The 18,504-nt window shown below is 40.4% G+C and overlaps 2 protein-coding genes across 2 annotated transcripts in view; one reads left to right on the top strand and one right to left on the bottom strand.

Moving 5' to 3' along the window:
- MAPK1 (mitogen-activated protein kinase 1) overlaps positions 1 to 18,504 on the top strand; it is a 117,536-nt gene that overhangs the window by 54,128 nt on the left and 44,904 nt on the right. The gene's annotated exons all lie outside the window — the stretch shown is intronic.
- Positions 14,792 to 15,523, bottom strand: LOC129507816 (elongation factor 1-beta-like). Its single transcript, XM_055322557.1, has one exon. It carries the CDS (start codon positions 15,521 to 15,523, stop codon positions 14,792 to 14,794), a length of 732 nt encoding a protein of 243 aa, XP_055178532.1.

The raw sequence follows: 18,504 nt of genomic DNA, 5'->3' as shown, positions 1-18,504 counted from the left end.
GGGACTCAATCCCAGGACCCCAGGACCACAACCTGAGTCAAGATGTTCAACCACTGAACTACCCAGGCGTCCCACCCTTTTCTTGTTTTGATGGACACTAGGTTGTTCCAAGTTTGTGGCTACTGTGCATAAAACTCCTACAAACATTTGTGTACGATTCTGTGTGGACATATGTTTTCATTTCTTTTTTTTTTTAAGATTTATTTATTTATGATAGACCTAGAGAGAGAGAGAGAGAGAGAGAGAGGGGGGGGGGGCAGAGAACACAGGAGGAAGGAGAAGCAGGTTTCATGCCAGGAGCCCGACGTGGGAATCGATCCTGGGACTCCAGGATCGCGCCCTGGGCCAAAGGCAGGCGCTAAACCGCTGAGCCACCCAGGGATCCCTATATTTTCATTTCTTGAGTAAACACTTAGCCGTGGAATTGCTGAGTTGTACGATCTGTGTACATTTAGCTTTTCAGAAACTGCCTAACTTTTCTGTAGTAGTTGTAGAATTGCAGTTGTGGAATGTGAGTTCTAGCTTTTCTACATCTTTGCCAGCACTTCATGTGATCAGTCTTTTTTATTTTAGCCATTCTAAAGAGTATGTGGTTTACATTTGCATTTTCCCCTGTGATTCATCAATCATTGTTTCATGTGTTTCACACAAAAAATATTTATTCTTTATTTTATTTATTTTATTTTATTTATTTATTTTATTTTATTTATTTTTATTCTTTTTTTTTTTTTTTTTTTTTTTTAGCACCGCATTGTTTATCCTCTTATTTTGAAGTTGTGAGAGTTCTTTATATATTCTGAATACAAGTCCTGTGTGTTGTGAAATTTCTTCTCCCATCTGTACAGCTCCTTTTGGGACCCCAGTGGTATTTTACCTGACTGGCTCACCCATCTCATTGGCTCACCCATCTCATTGACTTGCTCTTCCTCCTGTCTCCCTGCTGTTGCTCTTGTATGTTCCAGGGGCTTTACCACTCCCCCTCAGAGGTGTGGTAGTTTTTCTTTTTCTTTTTAAAATTATTTTCCTGAATTGAGTATGCTTCTGGTTCATAGAGCTCTTTGGCCTGGGATGCTAAACGTCCTGCAGTAGATTGCACAGTTTCACACAGTAACTGACTTCCGTAAAGTGCCACTTGTGCTTGTTGCTTAGTCCAAGGTGCTGTCTTCTCTCACTGGTACCATTGGAGTGCTTCAAATGGTTTCTTTCCTTTTTTTCTTTCTTTCTTTTTTTTTTTTTTTTTTTTTTTTTTTTTTTTTTTTTTACTTTTTCCTTTTTACAATTCATTCTGCATATTATAGCTGGAGAGATTATTTAAAAATATAAATTTGGCACTTTCAGTTCTCAGCTTATAGTGGAAGAACACTTATCTTAATTCTTTAGCAGAACTGCCTATTTCTTCAGCCTCACCCTGAACACTGCTTGGTGTGAAAACCTTTTGAGCCCAGAAATCCTCCAGCCTAACTCCTCCGTACTTGTCCCTGTCCTTCTTCAACTTGCCTAATACCTGCTCATCTTTCTGGTCTTTTTATTTTATTTTATTTTATTTTGTTTTGTTTTGTTTTGTTTTATTTATTTTATTTATTTTATATTTTATTTTATTTTATTTTATTTATTTTATTTTATTTTATTTTATTTTATTTTATTTTATTTTATTTTATTTTATTTTATTTTATATTTTTTATTATTTATGAGAGAGACACAGAGAGAGGCAGAGGCACAGACAGTGGGAGAAGCAGGCTCCATGCAGGGAGCCCGATGTGGGACTCGATCCCGGCTCTACCAGGATCATGCCCTGGGACGAAGGTGGTGCTAAACTGCTGAGCCCCCACACTTGAGGGCTGTCCTCAAGTCTGTTTTAAATGCTACTTCCTTAGAGAGGAAAAACCTCTAAACCGTTTAAACCAAGTTGTCTAGTTATCTGTGACGACATTGATGATACCATTTGCATTTTTCCTTGGCATCCATCATAATTTATGTAGTCATATATTCTATTATATATAAATATATATTAATATAAGTCTCTATGCTTTCCTCATATTGTATAACTTTTTTTTCCCTAAAGATTTTATTTATTTATTCATGACAGAGAGAGAGAGAGAGAGAGGCAGAGACAGAAGCAGGCTCTATGCAGGGAGCCTGACATGAGACTCGATCCCAGGTCTCCAGGATCACACCCTGGGCTGAAGGCAGGCGCTAAACCACTGAGCCACCGGGGCTGCCCCCATATTATATAAAGTTAATGAGAACAGGGAGCTTTCTATTTTCTCTGCTCTTTCCTTGGCATTCAGTGCAGTGTGGATGGTTAATAGATATTTGACTAAAAAATAAAATTGACCTTAACATTTGAATTTTAACAAGTGAATGTTTTTAACATTCAACAGTGCACCTCCTTCAAGATCCTAAATTGTCCTTTCTTTGAATATAAACTTCTATATTAGTTTTCTATCTCTGTCACTTATAGTGAATCTATAAATTGCCAGTAACAAGGCTTTTTAATCTTTTTTGTGCTCTGGATCTTTTAGACCGTTAGTGAAACAAACTGTAAGATTTCATTTTAGTTCCAATATAGTTAACATACAGTGTTATATTCATTTCAGGTGTACAGTATAGTGATTCAGCAGTTCTGTCCGTTATTCAGTGCTCATCATCATAAGTGTACTCTTAATTCTGATATATGTGCTTGTTATTAATGCCGTAAATAACAAGATCAGGCAGCAGGTCTCATGACTACTGTAATTTCAAGTCAGTGAGGAGTGTAAGTATTTTGAGAATTACAGTTGTAGTCTTCTCACTGGTCTTCCTGTTTCTAGTTAGCCTCCTTCATCAGCTTTATACCCGTTTTTCTGATAGTGTCACTCTTAGGGCTTGAAGAATGTTTTAGAAGAAGAAAGCCTAGATTTCTCAGTTTTCTCATCTTACATCACCTTTCTTTCTCTCTATCCCTAGATGGGTTCTAAAACTCCAGCCATATGGAACGACTCAGCGCTTGTACTTAGCCTTCCATGCTTTAGCTCCTGCAGCTCCATCCTCCTACAAGCCCTTCTCATATATTGCCTATTTTTAAATTCTGCCTGTTTTTTTAAAAAAATACCACCTTCTGAAAGAGATCTACAGATAGTAACAGAGCAGTGCCTGACACATAATAAGCACTCAATAAATTGTAGCTATTATTAAAAAAAGAATTGTTCACATAACTTTTCATTATCACCACTATTTAGTTCCTCATAAGTAAACTATAAACATTTGAGTGACGTACATATTGGAAACAAGGCAAATCAGTAGGTCAGTAAGTGTAAGCAAGCATAATGTAAAGTGAGTGCATAAATGATTAATACTTAGAATTTTGTTTTGATCTTGGTTTGAATGGTTATCAGTTTTACATCAGAATACAATGAGAAAATTATTTAATAGATATATCTTTTTTTAAAAAAAGATTTTATTTATTTATTCATGAGAGATACACAGAGGGGGAGGGAGCAGAGACACAGGCAGAGGGAGAAGCAGGCTCCATGCAGGAGCCTAACTTGGGACTCGATCCTGGGTCTCCAGGATCAGGCCCTGGGCTGAAGGTGGTGCTAGACCACTGAGCCACCCCGGCTGCCCTTAATAGATATATCTTACCTTTTATACTTGGTCCCCCCAAAACCCACTAGGAATCCTTACAGGTATGGTAGATTTATTTATTTTTATATTTTTATTTTTTTAAGGTTCTATTTATTCATGAAAGACGCAGAGAGAGAGAGAGGCAGAGACACAGGCAGAGGGAGAAGCAGTCTCCTTGCAGGGAGCCATGCAGGACTTGATCCTGGGACTCCAGGATCAAGCCCTGGGCCGAAGGCAGGCACTAAACTGCTGAGCCACCCAGGGATCCCCGGTATGGTAGATTTAGAGTACTCTCAGTGATTTTTTTTTTTTTTAAGTAGGCTCCATGTCCAGCGGGGAACCTAACACAAGGCTTGAACTCACGACCCTGAGATCAAGACCTAGGCTGAGATCAAGAATCAGATACCCAACCAACCTAGCCATCCCAGGCATCCCCAGTCATTTTTTATAAAACAAAGCCATCAAGTTTTTAAGAATTCTATTTTTTTCACACTTTTAATATGCTTTAATTGCTGCTCAGTACATAACGTACACGAAAAAGAAGTCTTGACATGGGACAAGCAAGAGTTGAAAGTACTATACCAGCCACGTTAACTGTTGTTGCTTTTTACACCATAGTAAATATGACCTAGAAAGGAGGGGAGATGTGATCAGAAGTAGATAGTATGAAAAGTTTCCCAGTATAAACCAGCAGTGTGGAGTATTTCAAAGCCTAGACAGCTTATATAAGAATGCAGAGCGGTTTTGGAAGTGTAGCTGTAGGAATCAAGTTGACTCACTGCTATGTGGGCACTACTAGCACTGGAGAGAGAGTGGTAATATTGTGGAGCGCCCTCCCTTCAGGCCCATGGATAGACCCAAATGCATCTAGAAAAAAGCAAGTATGTTCAAGATAGCAAGGAGGGGGATACTAATGTTAAGAGAAACAAAGAAATACTCTCACTGAAAGTACCTATACTACAAAAGTAAAGCTATTCAAAAAGTTTTAGGAATAAAATTTAGTTCCCAAACTCTAAGAACCAAATAATTAGAAATCTGAAAATATTTTTTTAAAAGATTTTATTTATTCATGAGAGGCAGAGAAATAAGCAGAGGGGGGAGACTCGCTGCAGGGAGTCCAATATGGGACTAGATTCCAGGACCGTGGGATCAGAGTTGAACCAAAGGCTTGACCACTGAACCACCCAGGAGCCCCAGAAATCTGAAAATATTTTAAAGATTTACTTATTTATATGAGAGAGCGGGAGGGGCAGAAGGAGAAAGAGTATTTAAGGAGACTCTTTGCTGAGCATGGAGCCCTACATGGAGCTCAATCCCATGACCCTAAGATTATGACCTAAGCTGAAATCAAGTCAGATGCTTAACTGACTGAGTCACCCAGGCACCCCTAAAGATCTGAAATTTTGAAGTAATGCCTTTCTAAAGTATGAAAGGTACAGTTTTCATATCGCAATTTGGAGAAGGCTGGTTGCTTCCCCCTCACTCCACCCCCAGAAGACTGTTGCTGCCAGTTCTAGTTGGCAAACAGCAGATTTGAAATGGTTCTTTTGTTTCTCAGAGTCCAGAATATATAAAAGTATTCCTGTATGTCCAAGTGGGAACCTGTAAATAATTGCTTCCTTTTATAGTCTAAGAGACAAATATTTTAAGCATCCAACAACTGTAACCACTCAGGCTTTTACTTGGACATTAGAATACATTTCACTCTCTGTAGTAATGACAGTGTCTTTCCTCTTTTAGCTAGTGCTTATAACTTGGTTTTAAAACCAGTGTTGAGAGAGGACTTGTATGTTTCTTTTTTTCCAGCACTTTTATAGAAACAGGTATTTAGTTTCTCTCAGATTTTGTACATATGAAGGTGTCAGATTCCAATTAAATGTATGTGGGGGATCCCTGGGTGGCGCAGCGGTTTGGCGCCTGCCTTTGGCCCAGGGCGCGATCCTGGAGATCCGGGATCGAATCCCACGTCAGGCTCCCGGTGCATGGAGCCTGCTTCTCCCTCTGCCTGTGTCTCTGCCTCTCTCTCTCTCTCTGTGACTATCATAAATAAATAAAAAAAATTAAAAAAAATAAAATAAATGTATGTGGAACCACTTGATCTTGTCCCATAGCTCACTCATGCTGTTACCCACTCCCCATGCCCAGTCTTTTTTCTCCTTGTATTACATTTTGACTAGTTTCTATTGCTGTGTCTGCTAAGTCACCAGGTTTTTTTTTTCAGTGTGTAATCTGTTCCTAATTCCAACCATTGTAATTTTTTTCATCTCTAGAAATTTGAGTCTTTTTTTATAACGTCCATTTCTGTCATGCTGTACTTTCTTTTTTTAAACTTATAATTGTTTTAACATTCTTATCTATCATTTCTGATTTCTAGATCTTTTTAAAAAGATTTTATTTACCTATTTGATAGAGGGAGCGCACACAAGCAGGGGGAACAGTAGGGAGAGAGAGAAGCAGGCTTCCAGTTGAGCAGGGACCCCGATATGGGGCTCCATCCCAGGACCCTGAGATCATGACCTGAGCTGAAGGCCAACTGAGCCACCTAGGTGCCCCCTGGGTCTTTTTTTTATCATTGGCTTTCTCCTCATTATGGATTGTATTTTCTTGCTTTTTAAAATATTGGTGGGCAGCCCGGGTGGCTCAGTGGTTTAGCACTGCCTTCAGCCCAGGGCACGATCCTGGAGACCCGGGATTGAGTCCCACGTCGGGCTCCCTGCATGGAGCCCGCTTCTCCCTCTGCCTGTGTCTCTGCCTCTCTCTCTCTTTCTTTCTCTGTCTCTCTGTCTCTCATGAATAAATAAATAAAATCTTTAAAAAAATAAAATATTGGTAAGGTTTGATTAGATATAAGACATAATGGATTTACATTACTAAGTGCTAAGATTTTTTTTTTCTTTTTTTGGCATTCCTTTAAATATTTGAGGGCTTTTTATCTGGGATGCAGTTAAGGTACAGTGCAGTTCTTTCAAAGCTTATTACTTTTAAGCTTTTTTGGATTTTGGTGGCTCCTTTCCCAGCCTTGGAAATTTCATTGTGCATGTGCTTCTGATTATTACTCAGCTGAAGACTTGAAGGGAACCCATCTACTGATCTCAACCTTCTCTGAAGTTCTCTCCTGTCCTGCACTCTGCCTGGCAAATTCTTACTTAACTCTACAAATTTGAATTCTGTCCTTGACTCATGGTGACAACCAGGCTCCATTTGAGTTCCTCTTTTCTGCATTACAGTCTGGAGACTCCAGGCAGTAAGCTGGGGCAGTCATAGGACTAACTTCACTATCCTGTGTTGGCCCTTGTTGGATGTCCAAAAATTTGTTTCACATACATATTGTCTGGATTTTTTTTTTCATTGGTTAAGGTTGGAGAGTAAATCAGACTGTGTTCTTTTGTCATGGTTAGAAGCAAAAGCCTGTGAAGGTATTTAGAACTTTGGGAACTTAGGGGATTCCTGGGTGGCTCAGTGGTTTAGCGCCACCTTTGGCCCAGGGCGTGATTCTGGAGACCTGGGATCAAATCCCACATCGGGCTCCCCACATGGAGCCTGCTTCTCCCTCTGCCTGTGTCTCTGCCTATCATGAATGAATAAATAAAACCTTTAAAAAAGAAAATAGAACTTTGGGAACTTCTTTAAATCTCAGGTTATTGCCTTATTTTAAGCTGTCTTGTTGTATATAACCTACAGTTTATTGGTTGTTGTTTTTTTTTTCCTCCCAGTGGATTAGACAGAAACGGTGAGACAGAAGATAAATTATGTCTTAAATCACTCATGATCCCATCATCTTAGCTTGTTTTGTAAATTGCCTTCTCTAGATATTATTTTTAAGCTTCAGTCTTTGGTTTTCTTTTCTTTTTTCTTTTTTTAAGATTTTATTTATTTATTCATGAGAGACACAGAGAGAGAGAGGCAGAGACACAGGCAGAGGGAGAAGCAGGCTCCATGCAGGGAGCCCGATGCGGGACTGGATCCTGGATCCCGGGATCACGCCCTGAGCCGAAGGCAGACACTCAACCGCTGAGCCACCTAGGCGTCCCTTTGGTTTTATTTTCAATCTTGTCTTTAGTTAATTTATTATTCATACTCAATTAAATGGCTGCACAATGACCTGTTAAATTAACATTCTGTAATGTAGTAATCCTTATATTTGGCAATACAAGCTTTGTAAGGTAGTGCTTCAGTATATATATCTTCATTTATTATCCCTATTCTTTTTTTTTTTAAGATTTATTTATTTATTCATTCAGAGAGAGCGAGAGAGAGGCAGAGACACAGGCAGAGGGAGAAGCAGGCTCCATGCAGGAAGCCTGATGTGGGACTCCATCCGGGGTCTCCAGGATCACACCCCAGGCTGCAGGCGGCGCTAAACTGCTGCGCCACCGGGGCTGCCCTATTATCCCTATTCTTAAGGATGCCCAGAGGGAGAAAGACAGATGAGATGTTTTATTTATTTTGCTTTACAATGAATATTTAGGCTATGTTAGGTATTTATTAGTAAATGTTTATCAAATGATTGAGGTGGAATTTAACTTATAAAGTTCAATTAGATAACATTTTCAGTTACCTTTTTAAGAATACTTTTATTCCATCAAACATTCACTTTTTAAAAAAACATTTAATTTATTTATTCATGAGAGACATGGGGTTGGGGGACAGAGACACAGGCAGAAGCAGGCTCCATGCAGGGAGCCCAATGTGGGACTTGATCCTGCGACTCCAGGACTACACTCTGGGCCGAAGGCTGGCACTAAACCGCTGAGCCACCCAGGGATCCCCTCAAACATTCACTTTTATGGGAAATTAAAATAGCCGTTTTTAAAAAAAGATTTTATTAGAGCACAAGCTAGGGGAGAGACAGAGAAAGAAGCAAGACTCCCCATTGAGGAGGTAGCCGGGTGTGGGGCTTGACATGGAGTTCTATCCCAGGACTCTGGGATCATAACCTGAGCAAAAGCAGATGCTTAAGCAATTGAGCCACCCAGGCACCCCTCAGATAAACTTTTATGTTGGAATAATTTTAGGTTTACAGAGAAGTTGCAAAGATAGGACAAAGGGTTCCTGTGTGCATCCACCCACTTTGTTTCTTCTGATGTTGACCTCTTATATTTCTGTAGTAAGCTTATCAAAACTAAGAAACCAACGTTAGTATGTTATAGCTGAACTCCAGATTTTATTCAGATTTCATTTTTCTGCTTTTTCTGTTCCCAAGATACCACATACATTTAGTTGTCATGTCGGCTTCGTCTCCTCCAGTCTGTTTCTCACACTTTCTTTTCATGACTTTGATGGTTTTAAGGAGTACTACTTAAGTGTTTTGTATAATGTCCCTCAATTTGGGTTTATAAGACTGGAGTTATAGGTATTGGGAAAGAATATCACAAAGGTGAAATGCCCTTTTTGTCTTGTGTCAGTGGACTCACAATATTTACGTGTTATCACTGAGAGTATGAACTCCGATTACTTGGTTGAGGTGGTATCTGCTGGATTTTGACACCATAAAGTTACTGTTCCTCCCTTAACAAATTCCATTTTAGTCTTCTGCCTCCAGCCTCAGCATGATACCCCTGCACACCATTGCCCCAGGTTTCCTCAGGCCTCTGCACCTTTGTAACCGCTTTGCTTGAAATAGACACTCTCTCATCCCCCTGGGTAGCTTTAGGGAGCCTTTTCTTTCACCCCACCTGGTCCTCCAGCCTCTAACCACCCACTTCTTGCATAATACCCTGTCCCTCTCAGTTGTTCACCTGGATTTGCTAGTTGTTCTCCTCCTTGCCTCCTTTAAAAAACAGTCCGCAGCATTTTTTCCACTGCTGTCGCTATTCCACTCCATTTACTTACTTACACCCACATTACCACAAATCATCTCATTGCAGATTCAGTGACTGCTTTGCAGTTTTTACCTTTCTTAGTCTTCTGTGTTTGGAACTCTTTTCTTCCTTGGCTTCGGAAACACCAACCCCTCCTGGGTCTTGTATGTGGCTTAGCATGTGGCTTTGGAATTGGACAACAAGGGTTCTCATTCCCTTATTATACTACTTTCTCTCTTTAGCCAGTTCCTCTTCCTCTGTTTTTGAATTTTATCCTCAGGCCTCTTTTCATGACATCATCTCTCCTCAGCAGTACTGCCCAGTTGGCTTTAAAAAAAAAAAAGATTTATTTATTTGAGAGAGAGAGTATGTGTGCATGAGAAAAGGGAGGAGGAGAGGGAGAGAGAAAAATCTCAAACTGACTCCTTGGTAAATGTGGAGCCTGATGCAAGGCTTGATCTCATGACATTTCACATCCCTAAAATCATGACCTGAGCTGAAAACCAGAGTTGGATGCTTAACCCACTAAACCACCCAGGTGCCCCTACCCAATTGGTTTCTGTTAAAGATTCCTATATCTTATTCTCAACCTTGATCTCTCCTTAATGCTCTTGGAAGAAGAGAACCTTCATTTCCTCCATCTGAATCACCTACAAGCATCCTTAGATCCTTTAAATCAGGAAGTTCAAGATGATCCTTGTCCTCTCCAACCCCCCATCTTCATTTTGTACTTCTAAAACCTAGCTCTAATGTGTGCAAGGCCTGTGTCAAGAATATGTTTCAAGGCTTGTGTCCAAAATACAAAACAACAACAACAACAAAACAAATGGAGCCTCAAATTAAGAAACCTTAAATTAAAAAAATAAATAAATAAAATATAGTCTTTCCTCCTACCACAGAGATAAACCTTCTTAAAGACCTGTAAGATCAGCTTCAAATTGAAAATTCTGGGATCCCTGGGTGGCTCAGTGGTTTAGCGCCTGCCTGTGGCCCAGGGTGTGATCCTAGAGACCCAGGATCGAGTCCCGGCTCCCTGCATGGAGCCTGCTTCTCTCTCTGCCTCTCTCTCTCTCTCTCTCTCTCTCTCTCTCTCTCTCTCTCTCTGTCTCTCATGAATAAATAAATAAAATCATTTTTTAAAAAATTGAAAATTCTTAGGCTTATTAGAGTTTGGTACTAGCAGTTCCAGAAAAGCAGACCTCTAGCATACCCCTCTTCTCTTCCCCCAGAGCTGGGCCCTGCTGTGAACTTGAGCTTGTGTATGTCTCATGAATGGGATACCAGCTTGACATGACAGTCCAGGTGCAGTGCACACCCTGCAAACAGCTGCCCTTTGGCCATTCTTTGTGGCATACAAACTGGAGGAATATTCTCCTCTCAGCAAAGCTGCTGTGTAAGAGGCCTGCACAACCTTGGAAAGAGACTCAGGCAACAGGAATTCTGGAGCTCCTGATAGACATGTTCTCCAGACCCCATGAACACCTCCTTGTGGAGAAGGGCCTGGCTGGGTGAGGGCAGTGATCCCCATAGGTGTTCTGCTCGTTTTCCTCTCCCAAGTATTACCTCTTGCCTTTCTTAATGCCCTTGCTCCTCTTTCAAGAGCCTGCTCATCCTTTGGGATATGGTTTCTATAGGTCTCATCATGTTTTAATCCTCTTCTAATACCCCTATTTGAACTTGATCCAAATCTAGGTTTGCTTTGGGTTTCAGAAGTGCTTTACTATGTAAAGGCAGTGTATGTTGTCTGATCCTGTCTCCTTCCCTTACTAAATAGCAAGTTTCTTAGCTTCTTAAGGGCAAGATCATTATTTGTTTTTGTCACCAGTCCTTAACATGAAGTCTCACAAATGGGAAGTGCTTGTCAAGTGCGGGTTGAGTCCACCACAGGTCTGGCGTCATTCTCATGTTGTTGTGGTAACCCTATCAAAACAGGAAATGAAGTTAGTTTAGCATGACTTGTTCATAATTGACTCACGCTGGTTCCCTTTTCTTCCCTAGGTGAACACAAAACATCTGTTAAATAACCTACTCCAGAATTTTGTAGGCTTTTACTTCCACATTTGCTGATCAAATATGTTTCTGGAATCTATCTGTTCCATCCACCTTGGCCCAGGAATTGAACCTTGGTTCTTTTTTTTTTTTTTTTTTTAAGGAACTGCTCTTTTGAGAAGCAATTTGATAAACAGTATACTGCACATATTTAAAGTATACAGTTTATATTTTGACATACACCCATGTCTGTCAGCACAGCCAAGGTAATGAAAATATTCATCACCTCCAAAGTTGTTTGGTTTCCATTTGTGTAGTCCTTCCATCCCACCAGCCCCCTTCCTCACTAGCTGCCAGCAACCATATGATCAGCTCTCTGTCCTCAAAGATTAGTTTTCATTTTATATGAGTAGAAGTACTTTTCTGGTGGTCTGGCTTTACTCAGCATAATTATTTTGAGATTCCTATGTGCTGTTTATATCAAGTTCATTCCCTTTGATTGCTGAATAGTAGGAATTTGTTTTGAATATTGAGATACTCACCTCCAGCCTTGACCATGCCCATTCCCCACAATTAATGGATCTCAGGATTCATCTGGAACTTGAGGCTACATTTATGTAAGATGACTGGCTGTGTCAGTAGCTTGAGTTTCTCAAGGACAGAGTACTATTTGTAATCTTTGTAACTGTTAAAGTAGTCTTTGGTACAAGGCAAATAGTAACCCAAGGGCAGCCCCGGTAGCTAGCGCAGCGGTTTAGCACCTGCAGCCCGGAGTGTGATCCTGGAGACCCGGGATCGAGTCTCACATTGGGCTCCCTGCATGGAGCCTCCTTCTCCCTCTGCCTGTGTCTATGCATCTCTCTCTCTCTCTCTCTCTGTGTGTGTGTCTCTCATGTATAAATAAATAAAATCTTTAAGAAAAAATAGTAACCCAAGATTGGATAAAATTTCCCCCTTTATTCAGGGGTGTGTGTGTGTGTGTAAGAGTATAAATAATATACCCAATCTAATTTTTCTTAAAAGATTTTATTTATTCATTAGAGAGAGCAAGCTATTCTCTCAGGTAGGAACAAGGTTAATTAATTTTGCACCTCTTTCCAGTATTACTTTTCAAGTATTTTTGTATTGGTCAGGAATTCAAAGTAATTGTTCTTCCTCCTTTAAGGGATATTCCAATATTGCAGTAGTATTTCTCCAGTACATTTTTTCCCTAATAAGATTTTTTTTTTTTTTGGAAGAGGTTTACATGGCTCTTCAAGTTATACAGTAAAAAGTTTTGTTTTCCTGTGTCTCCCACTCCAGCCTGGCATTCTGTCCCTACACCACCACTCCTTTACTTCCTTGTATATCCTTCAGACTTCCTTTATGCAAACATAAGCAAATGTTAATATATTATCTTTTATTATTTATTAGGAAAAGATAGCTTGTTATCCACTGCTAGGCCTTGTTTTTATCCCACTTAACAGATCTTGCATCATTCATTTTCTTAGCTACATAGTATTTCACTGTATGGATAACTACTCCCCTGTTGGATGCTTTTTTAATTAAACTTTTTATTTTGAGATAATTGTAGAATCACATGCAGTTGTAAGAAATAATACAGAGAGGTCCCAGTTTCTTGGTAACATCTTGTGTTTTAATTATACATTACAGTATATGTTACGTTACAGCACAGTACCATAGCTGGGAGACTGACATTGATAGAATCTATAGAGCTCATTCATATATCACTAACTGTCTATCATCCCTGTGTGTGTGTGTGTGTGTGTGTGTGTGTGTTTGTTGTGTGTTTTTTTTTTTCCGTGCATTTTTATTCCATATGTAGGTTCATAAACCACTACCATTCTTTTTTGACCTTTCTTGAAATGTTTAATTTTTCCTTGTTAACATGTTTTTTTTTCCCCTTAAATTAAAATTTTTTTAAATTTCTAAGTAGGCTTCATACCCAGCATGGAGCACAATACAGGGATTGAATTTACCTCCCGGAGATCAAGACTTGAGCTGAGATCAAGAGTCAGATGCTTAACTAACTGAGCCCACCCAGGCACCGCTTAAAAAATTTTAAGTTGAGGGAGCCTGGAGGTTCAGTGGTCAAGCATCTGCCTTTGGCTCAGGTCATGATCCCAGGGTCCTGGGATTGAGTCCTGAATCAGGCTCCCTGCAGTGAGCCTGCTTCTCCCTCTGCCTATGTCTCTGTCTCTCTCTCTGTCTCTCATGAATAAATAAACTCTTTTAAAAATTTTATTTTAAAGTATAATTGACAATTGTTTCCTTTTTATTTTTTTGAGAGAGAACACATGCATGAGTGGGAAGAGGGGCAGAGGAAGAAGGACAAACAGACTCTTCAGAGTGGGGAACCCCACTCGGGCCTCAATTCTAGGACCCTGAGACCATGACCTGAGCCAAAGTCAGACATGTAATCGGCTGAGCCACTTAGGTAGTATTCTATTTCATGTATATACCATAGTGATTCAACATTTGTATTCATTGCTAACTGATTACCATAGTAGGTCTGGTTACCATGTGTTACCATGCAAAGTTAATATAGTATTATTGACTGTATTCCCCATGCTGTGCATTATACCAACATGACTTACTTATTTTATCACTGGAAGTTTGTATCTCTTGATCCCCTTCACCCATTTCACCCTTTCTGCAACTCTTTCCCCTCTGATAACCAGCACTCAGTATCTATGAGTCTGGATTTTGTTTTGTTGTATTTTGTTGTTTAGATTGCACTTACAAGTGAAATGTGTGTATACACACACACACACCCCAGATCATCTATCCATTCATCTGCAGACACTTAGGTTGTTTCTATATCTTCACTATTGTAAATAATGCTGCAGTGAGGGGATCCCTGGGTGGCTCAGCGGTTTCGCGCCTGCCTTTGGCCCAGGGTGCGATCCTGGAGTCCAGGGATCAAGTCCCACGTCGGGCTCCCGGCATGGAGCCTGCTTATCCCTCTGCCTGTGTCTCTGCCTCTCTCTCTCTCTCCCCCTATGTCTATCATAAATAAATAAAAATCCCCCTATGTCTATCATAAATAAATAAAAATAAATCTTTAAAAAAATAATGCTGCAGTGAACAATGGGGTGCATGTATCCTTTTTTTTTCTTTTAAGCATTTAAGGGCAATGATCTACGATGTAGATTTTATTTTTATTTTTCAAGATTTATTTATTTACTTATGATGAGAGAGAGAGAGAGAGAGAGAGAGAGAGAGAGAGAGAGAGAGAGAGAGAGAGAGAGAAAGGTAGAGACACAGGCAGAGGGAGAAGCAGGCTCCATGCCGGGAGCCCGACGTGGGACTCGATCCCGGGACTCCAGGATCGCGCCCTGGGCCAAAGGCAGGAGCTGAACCGCTGAGCCACCCAGGGATCTCCTATGATGTAGATTTTAGATCTTATTAAAAGCAGCCACGTCCATGGACTTCACATAGTCCTCAAAAGCAGTGATCCGTTCCTCCAGCATATCTGTTCCAACTTTATCATCTTCCACTATACGCTGTATTTGAAGTTTTTTAATTCCATATCCCACTGGAACTAGTTTAGAAGAGCCCCAGACCAAGCCATCTGCCTGAATGCTTCGGACGCACTCCTCTAATTTTGCCATATCTGTCTCATTGTCCCAAGGTTTCACACCTAGTAATATGGAAGACTTGGCAACAAGTGCAGGTTTTTTGGCTTTCTTTGACTCATACTGTGCAAAGCGTTCCTCTCTTAGCCTCTTCGCTTCTTCACTTTCCTCCTCGTCATCAGATCCGAAGAGATCAATATCATCATCATCTTTACTATCTGTAGCTCCACTTCCTGTGGTGTCTTCCACATTAGCAGGACCATACTTGCCCAAAGCTATCTTCACTCCTGGAAGGCTGGCCTTTTCCTTCTCGTAAGACTTGATGTGATTGTACGAACGCAGGGCATGATACAAATTGGCGGGCTGGGGACCGGAGACTGCTTCAAACACTGCCATGTCCGCTTGTGGCGGCATGTACCCCTCGATGTAGCTCTTGTCCGCTAGGTAGTCATTGAGCACCTGGAGGCCGGCGGGGCTTTTCAGGTCTCCAAAACCGATGGCGTTGGAGGCTCCAAGAACCGGGCAGCAGTGAAAGAAGAGAAGAGGGTGCATATATCATTTTGAATTCGTGTTTTAATTTTCTTTAAATAGCTACCTAGAGTGGAATTGGTAGATCGTATGGTAGTTCTATTTTTAATTTTTTGAGGAACCTTCGTACTGTTTTCCAGATGGTTGCACCTCTTTTAAAATTAAAAAAAAAAGGGGGATAACTGGGTGGCTCAGCAGTTGGGCGCCTGCCTTCAGCTCAGGTCATGATCCTGGGATCTGGGATCGAGTTCGCATTGGACTCCCTGCGAGGAGCCTGCTTCTCCCTCCGCTTATGTCTCTGCCTCTCTTCTTTCAGTCTGTGTGTCTCATGAATAAATACATCTTATAAACAAACAAATAACAATGTAAAATTTAACATTTTAACCATTCTTAAATATACAGTTCAGTGATGTTAAGTATATTCACATTATTGTGCAACAGATCTCAAGAACTTTTTCATCTTGCAAAACTGAAACTGTACCTTTGCACACCACCTCCTCATTTCCTCTCTCCCCCAAGCCCTTGGTAACCACTATTCTACATTCTGATTTTTATGAATTTAACAACTTTAGATAACTACCTATGAGTGGAATCATACACAGTACTTTGTGGCTGGCTTATTTGTTAATGTCTTCAAAGTTTATCCATGTTGTAGCATATGATAGAATTTCCTTTTTTAAGACAATAATACTTCCGTGTATGTATGTATCACATTTTCTTTATCCATTCATCCATCCATGGACATTTATGTTGCTTCCAAATTGGCTATTATGAATAATGCTATAGTGAACATAAATGTGCCAATATATCTTCGAGATCCTATTTAGATTCTTTTGGATGTATACCCAGAGGTGAAATTGCTGGACCATATGGTAATTCTATATTTATTTATTTATTTAGAAACTTTCATACCGTTTTCCATAGTGGCTGTATCATGTTACATTCCCAACAAAGTGGGGAGGTGTTTGTTTATGTATTGGCAATCATGATGGGTATGAGATGATAACTTGTTGCAGTTTTTTTCTTTCTTTTTTTTTTTTATTTATTTATTCATAGAGACACAGAGAGAGAAAGAGAGGCAGAGACACAGGCAGAGGGAGAAGCAGACTCCATGCAGAGAGCCTGACATCGGACTCATCCAGGGTCTCCAGGATCACGCCCTGAGCCGCAGGCGGCGCCAAACCACTGCGCCACCGAGGCTGCTCTTGTTGCAGTTTTTCATTCAGTCTTTTGGTCTCCTTTTCTTTTCTTTTCTTTTCTTTCTTTTCTCTCCCTCCCTCCCTTCCTCCCTTCCTTCCTTCCTTTTCATGATAGAGAGAGAGAGAGAGAGCCAGAGACATAGGCAGAGGGAGAAGCAGGCTCCCCACAGGAAGCCTGATGTGGGACTCGATCCTGGGACCTGGGGATCACACCCTGAGCCAAAGACAGACACTTAACTAACCCCTGAGCCACTCAGGCGTCCCTCCCTAACTTTTTATTTTTTAGATCCTTGTTGGCCATTTATGTATCTTGTTTGGAGAAATGTCTATTTGACATGATGTCTTGTTTCTTAGTATATGTGCTGCAGGAGTGAGCACATGTCATCTTATTTTTAATTGAACCATTCTTAAATTCCCAAGATTAAGTACTACTTGCACATGATGGATTTTTAATGTGTTGTTGTTGAATTATACTTACTCATTTTTTGTTGATTTTCAAGCCTGTGCTTATAAAAGAGATAGGTCTTTTTGTTTGTTGTAGGGGTGTTTGCTCTTTTTGCACAAAGTTCTGGGGCTTTTTTTTTTTTTTTTTTTTTTTTTTTTGATAGAAAGAGCAGGGGGAGTTGCAGAGGGAAAAGGACAAGCAGACTCTGCTGGATGCAGAGCCTGACAAGGGGCTTGATTTCACAACCCTGAAATCATGACTTGAGCCTAAATCAAGAGTCAAATGCTCAACCGACTGAGTCACCCAGGCACCCCTGGTCTTTAGTTTTGGTTTTAGTTCTTTCTCATCATCATCACTTTTTATTTATTTTTAAAGATTACTTGGGATCCCTGGGTGGCGCAGCGGTTTGGCGCCTGCCTTTGGCCCAGGGCGCGATCCTGGAGACCCAGGATCGAATCCCACGTCGGGCTCCCGGTGCATGGAGCCTGCTTCTCCCTCTGCCTGTGTCTCTGCCTCTCTCTTTCTCTCTCTCTGTGACTATCATAAATAAATAAAAATTAAAAAAAAAAAAGATTACTTATATTAGGGGCTCCTGGGTGGCTCAAGGGCTGAGTATCTACCTTTGGCTCAGGCCATGGTCCCAGGGTCCCACATCGGGCTCCCTGCAGAGAGCCTGCTTCTCCCTCTGCCTGTATCTCTGCCTCTCTCTCTGTGTGTCTTTCATGAATAAATAAAATCTTTTTTTAAAAAAAAGATTATTTACCTTATAGAGATGAGTTAGGAAGATTTCCCTTAATGTTGAACAATTTGTTTAAATTTTGTTTTTGAAAAGAGCAAGTTTATCAGTTCAAAGAAAAAAATACGGGGATCCCTGGGTGGCGCAGCGGTTTGGCGCCTGCCTTTGGCCCAGGGCGCGATCCTGGAGACCCGGGATCGAATCCCACGTCGGGCTCCCGGTGCATGGAGCCTGCTTCTCCCTCTGCCTGTGTCTCTGCCTCTCTCTCTCTCTGTATGACTATTGTAAATAAATAAAAAAAAAAAATTAAAAAAAAAACAAAGAAAAAAATACGAGTATCTAAAATTAACTCATTCAAAGACTATATAATCACATACTAGATTGAGATCCTAAACCACACCCATAAGTTGTTTACAGAGAGACATTTAAAGCAAAAGTTGCAGCATGGTGTTAGTTGTGGGGGATATGGAGATGAGCAAAAATCAAATTCTTAAAAGGGAAAAAAAGGTGAAAATGCCAAAGTGATTTTATAATTTAAAAAATATTTATTCATTCATTCATTCATTCATTCATTCATTCATTCATGAGAAACACACAGAGAGAGGCAGAGACCAAGGGAGAAGCA

Source organism: Nyctereutes procyonoides, unplaced genomic scaffold (assembly GCF_905146905.1).
Source record: "Nyctereutes procyonoides isolate TBG_1078 unplaced genomic scaffold, NYPRO_anot_genome, whole genome shotgun sequence".
Lineage (NCBI taxonomy): Eukaryota > Metazoa > Chordata > Mammalia > Carnivora > Canidae > Nyctereutes > Nyctereutes procyonoides.
The sequence above is the reverse complement of the archived record's forward strand: the minus strand, read 5'-3'. Positions and strand labels throughout refer to the sequence as shown.

Bases quoted from the DNA above. Each gene is read 5' to 3' on its own strand.
- LOC129507816 (XM_055322557.1), bottom strand. From the start codon at position 15,523: ATGCACCCTCTTCTCTTCTTTCACTGCTGCCCGGTTCTTGGAGCCTCC.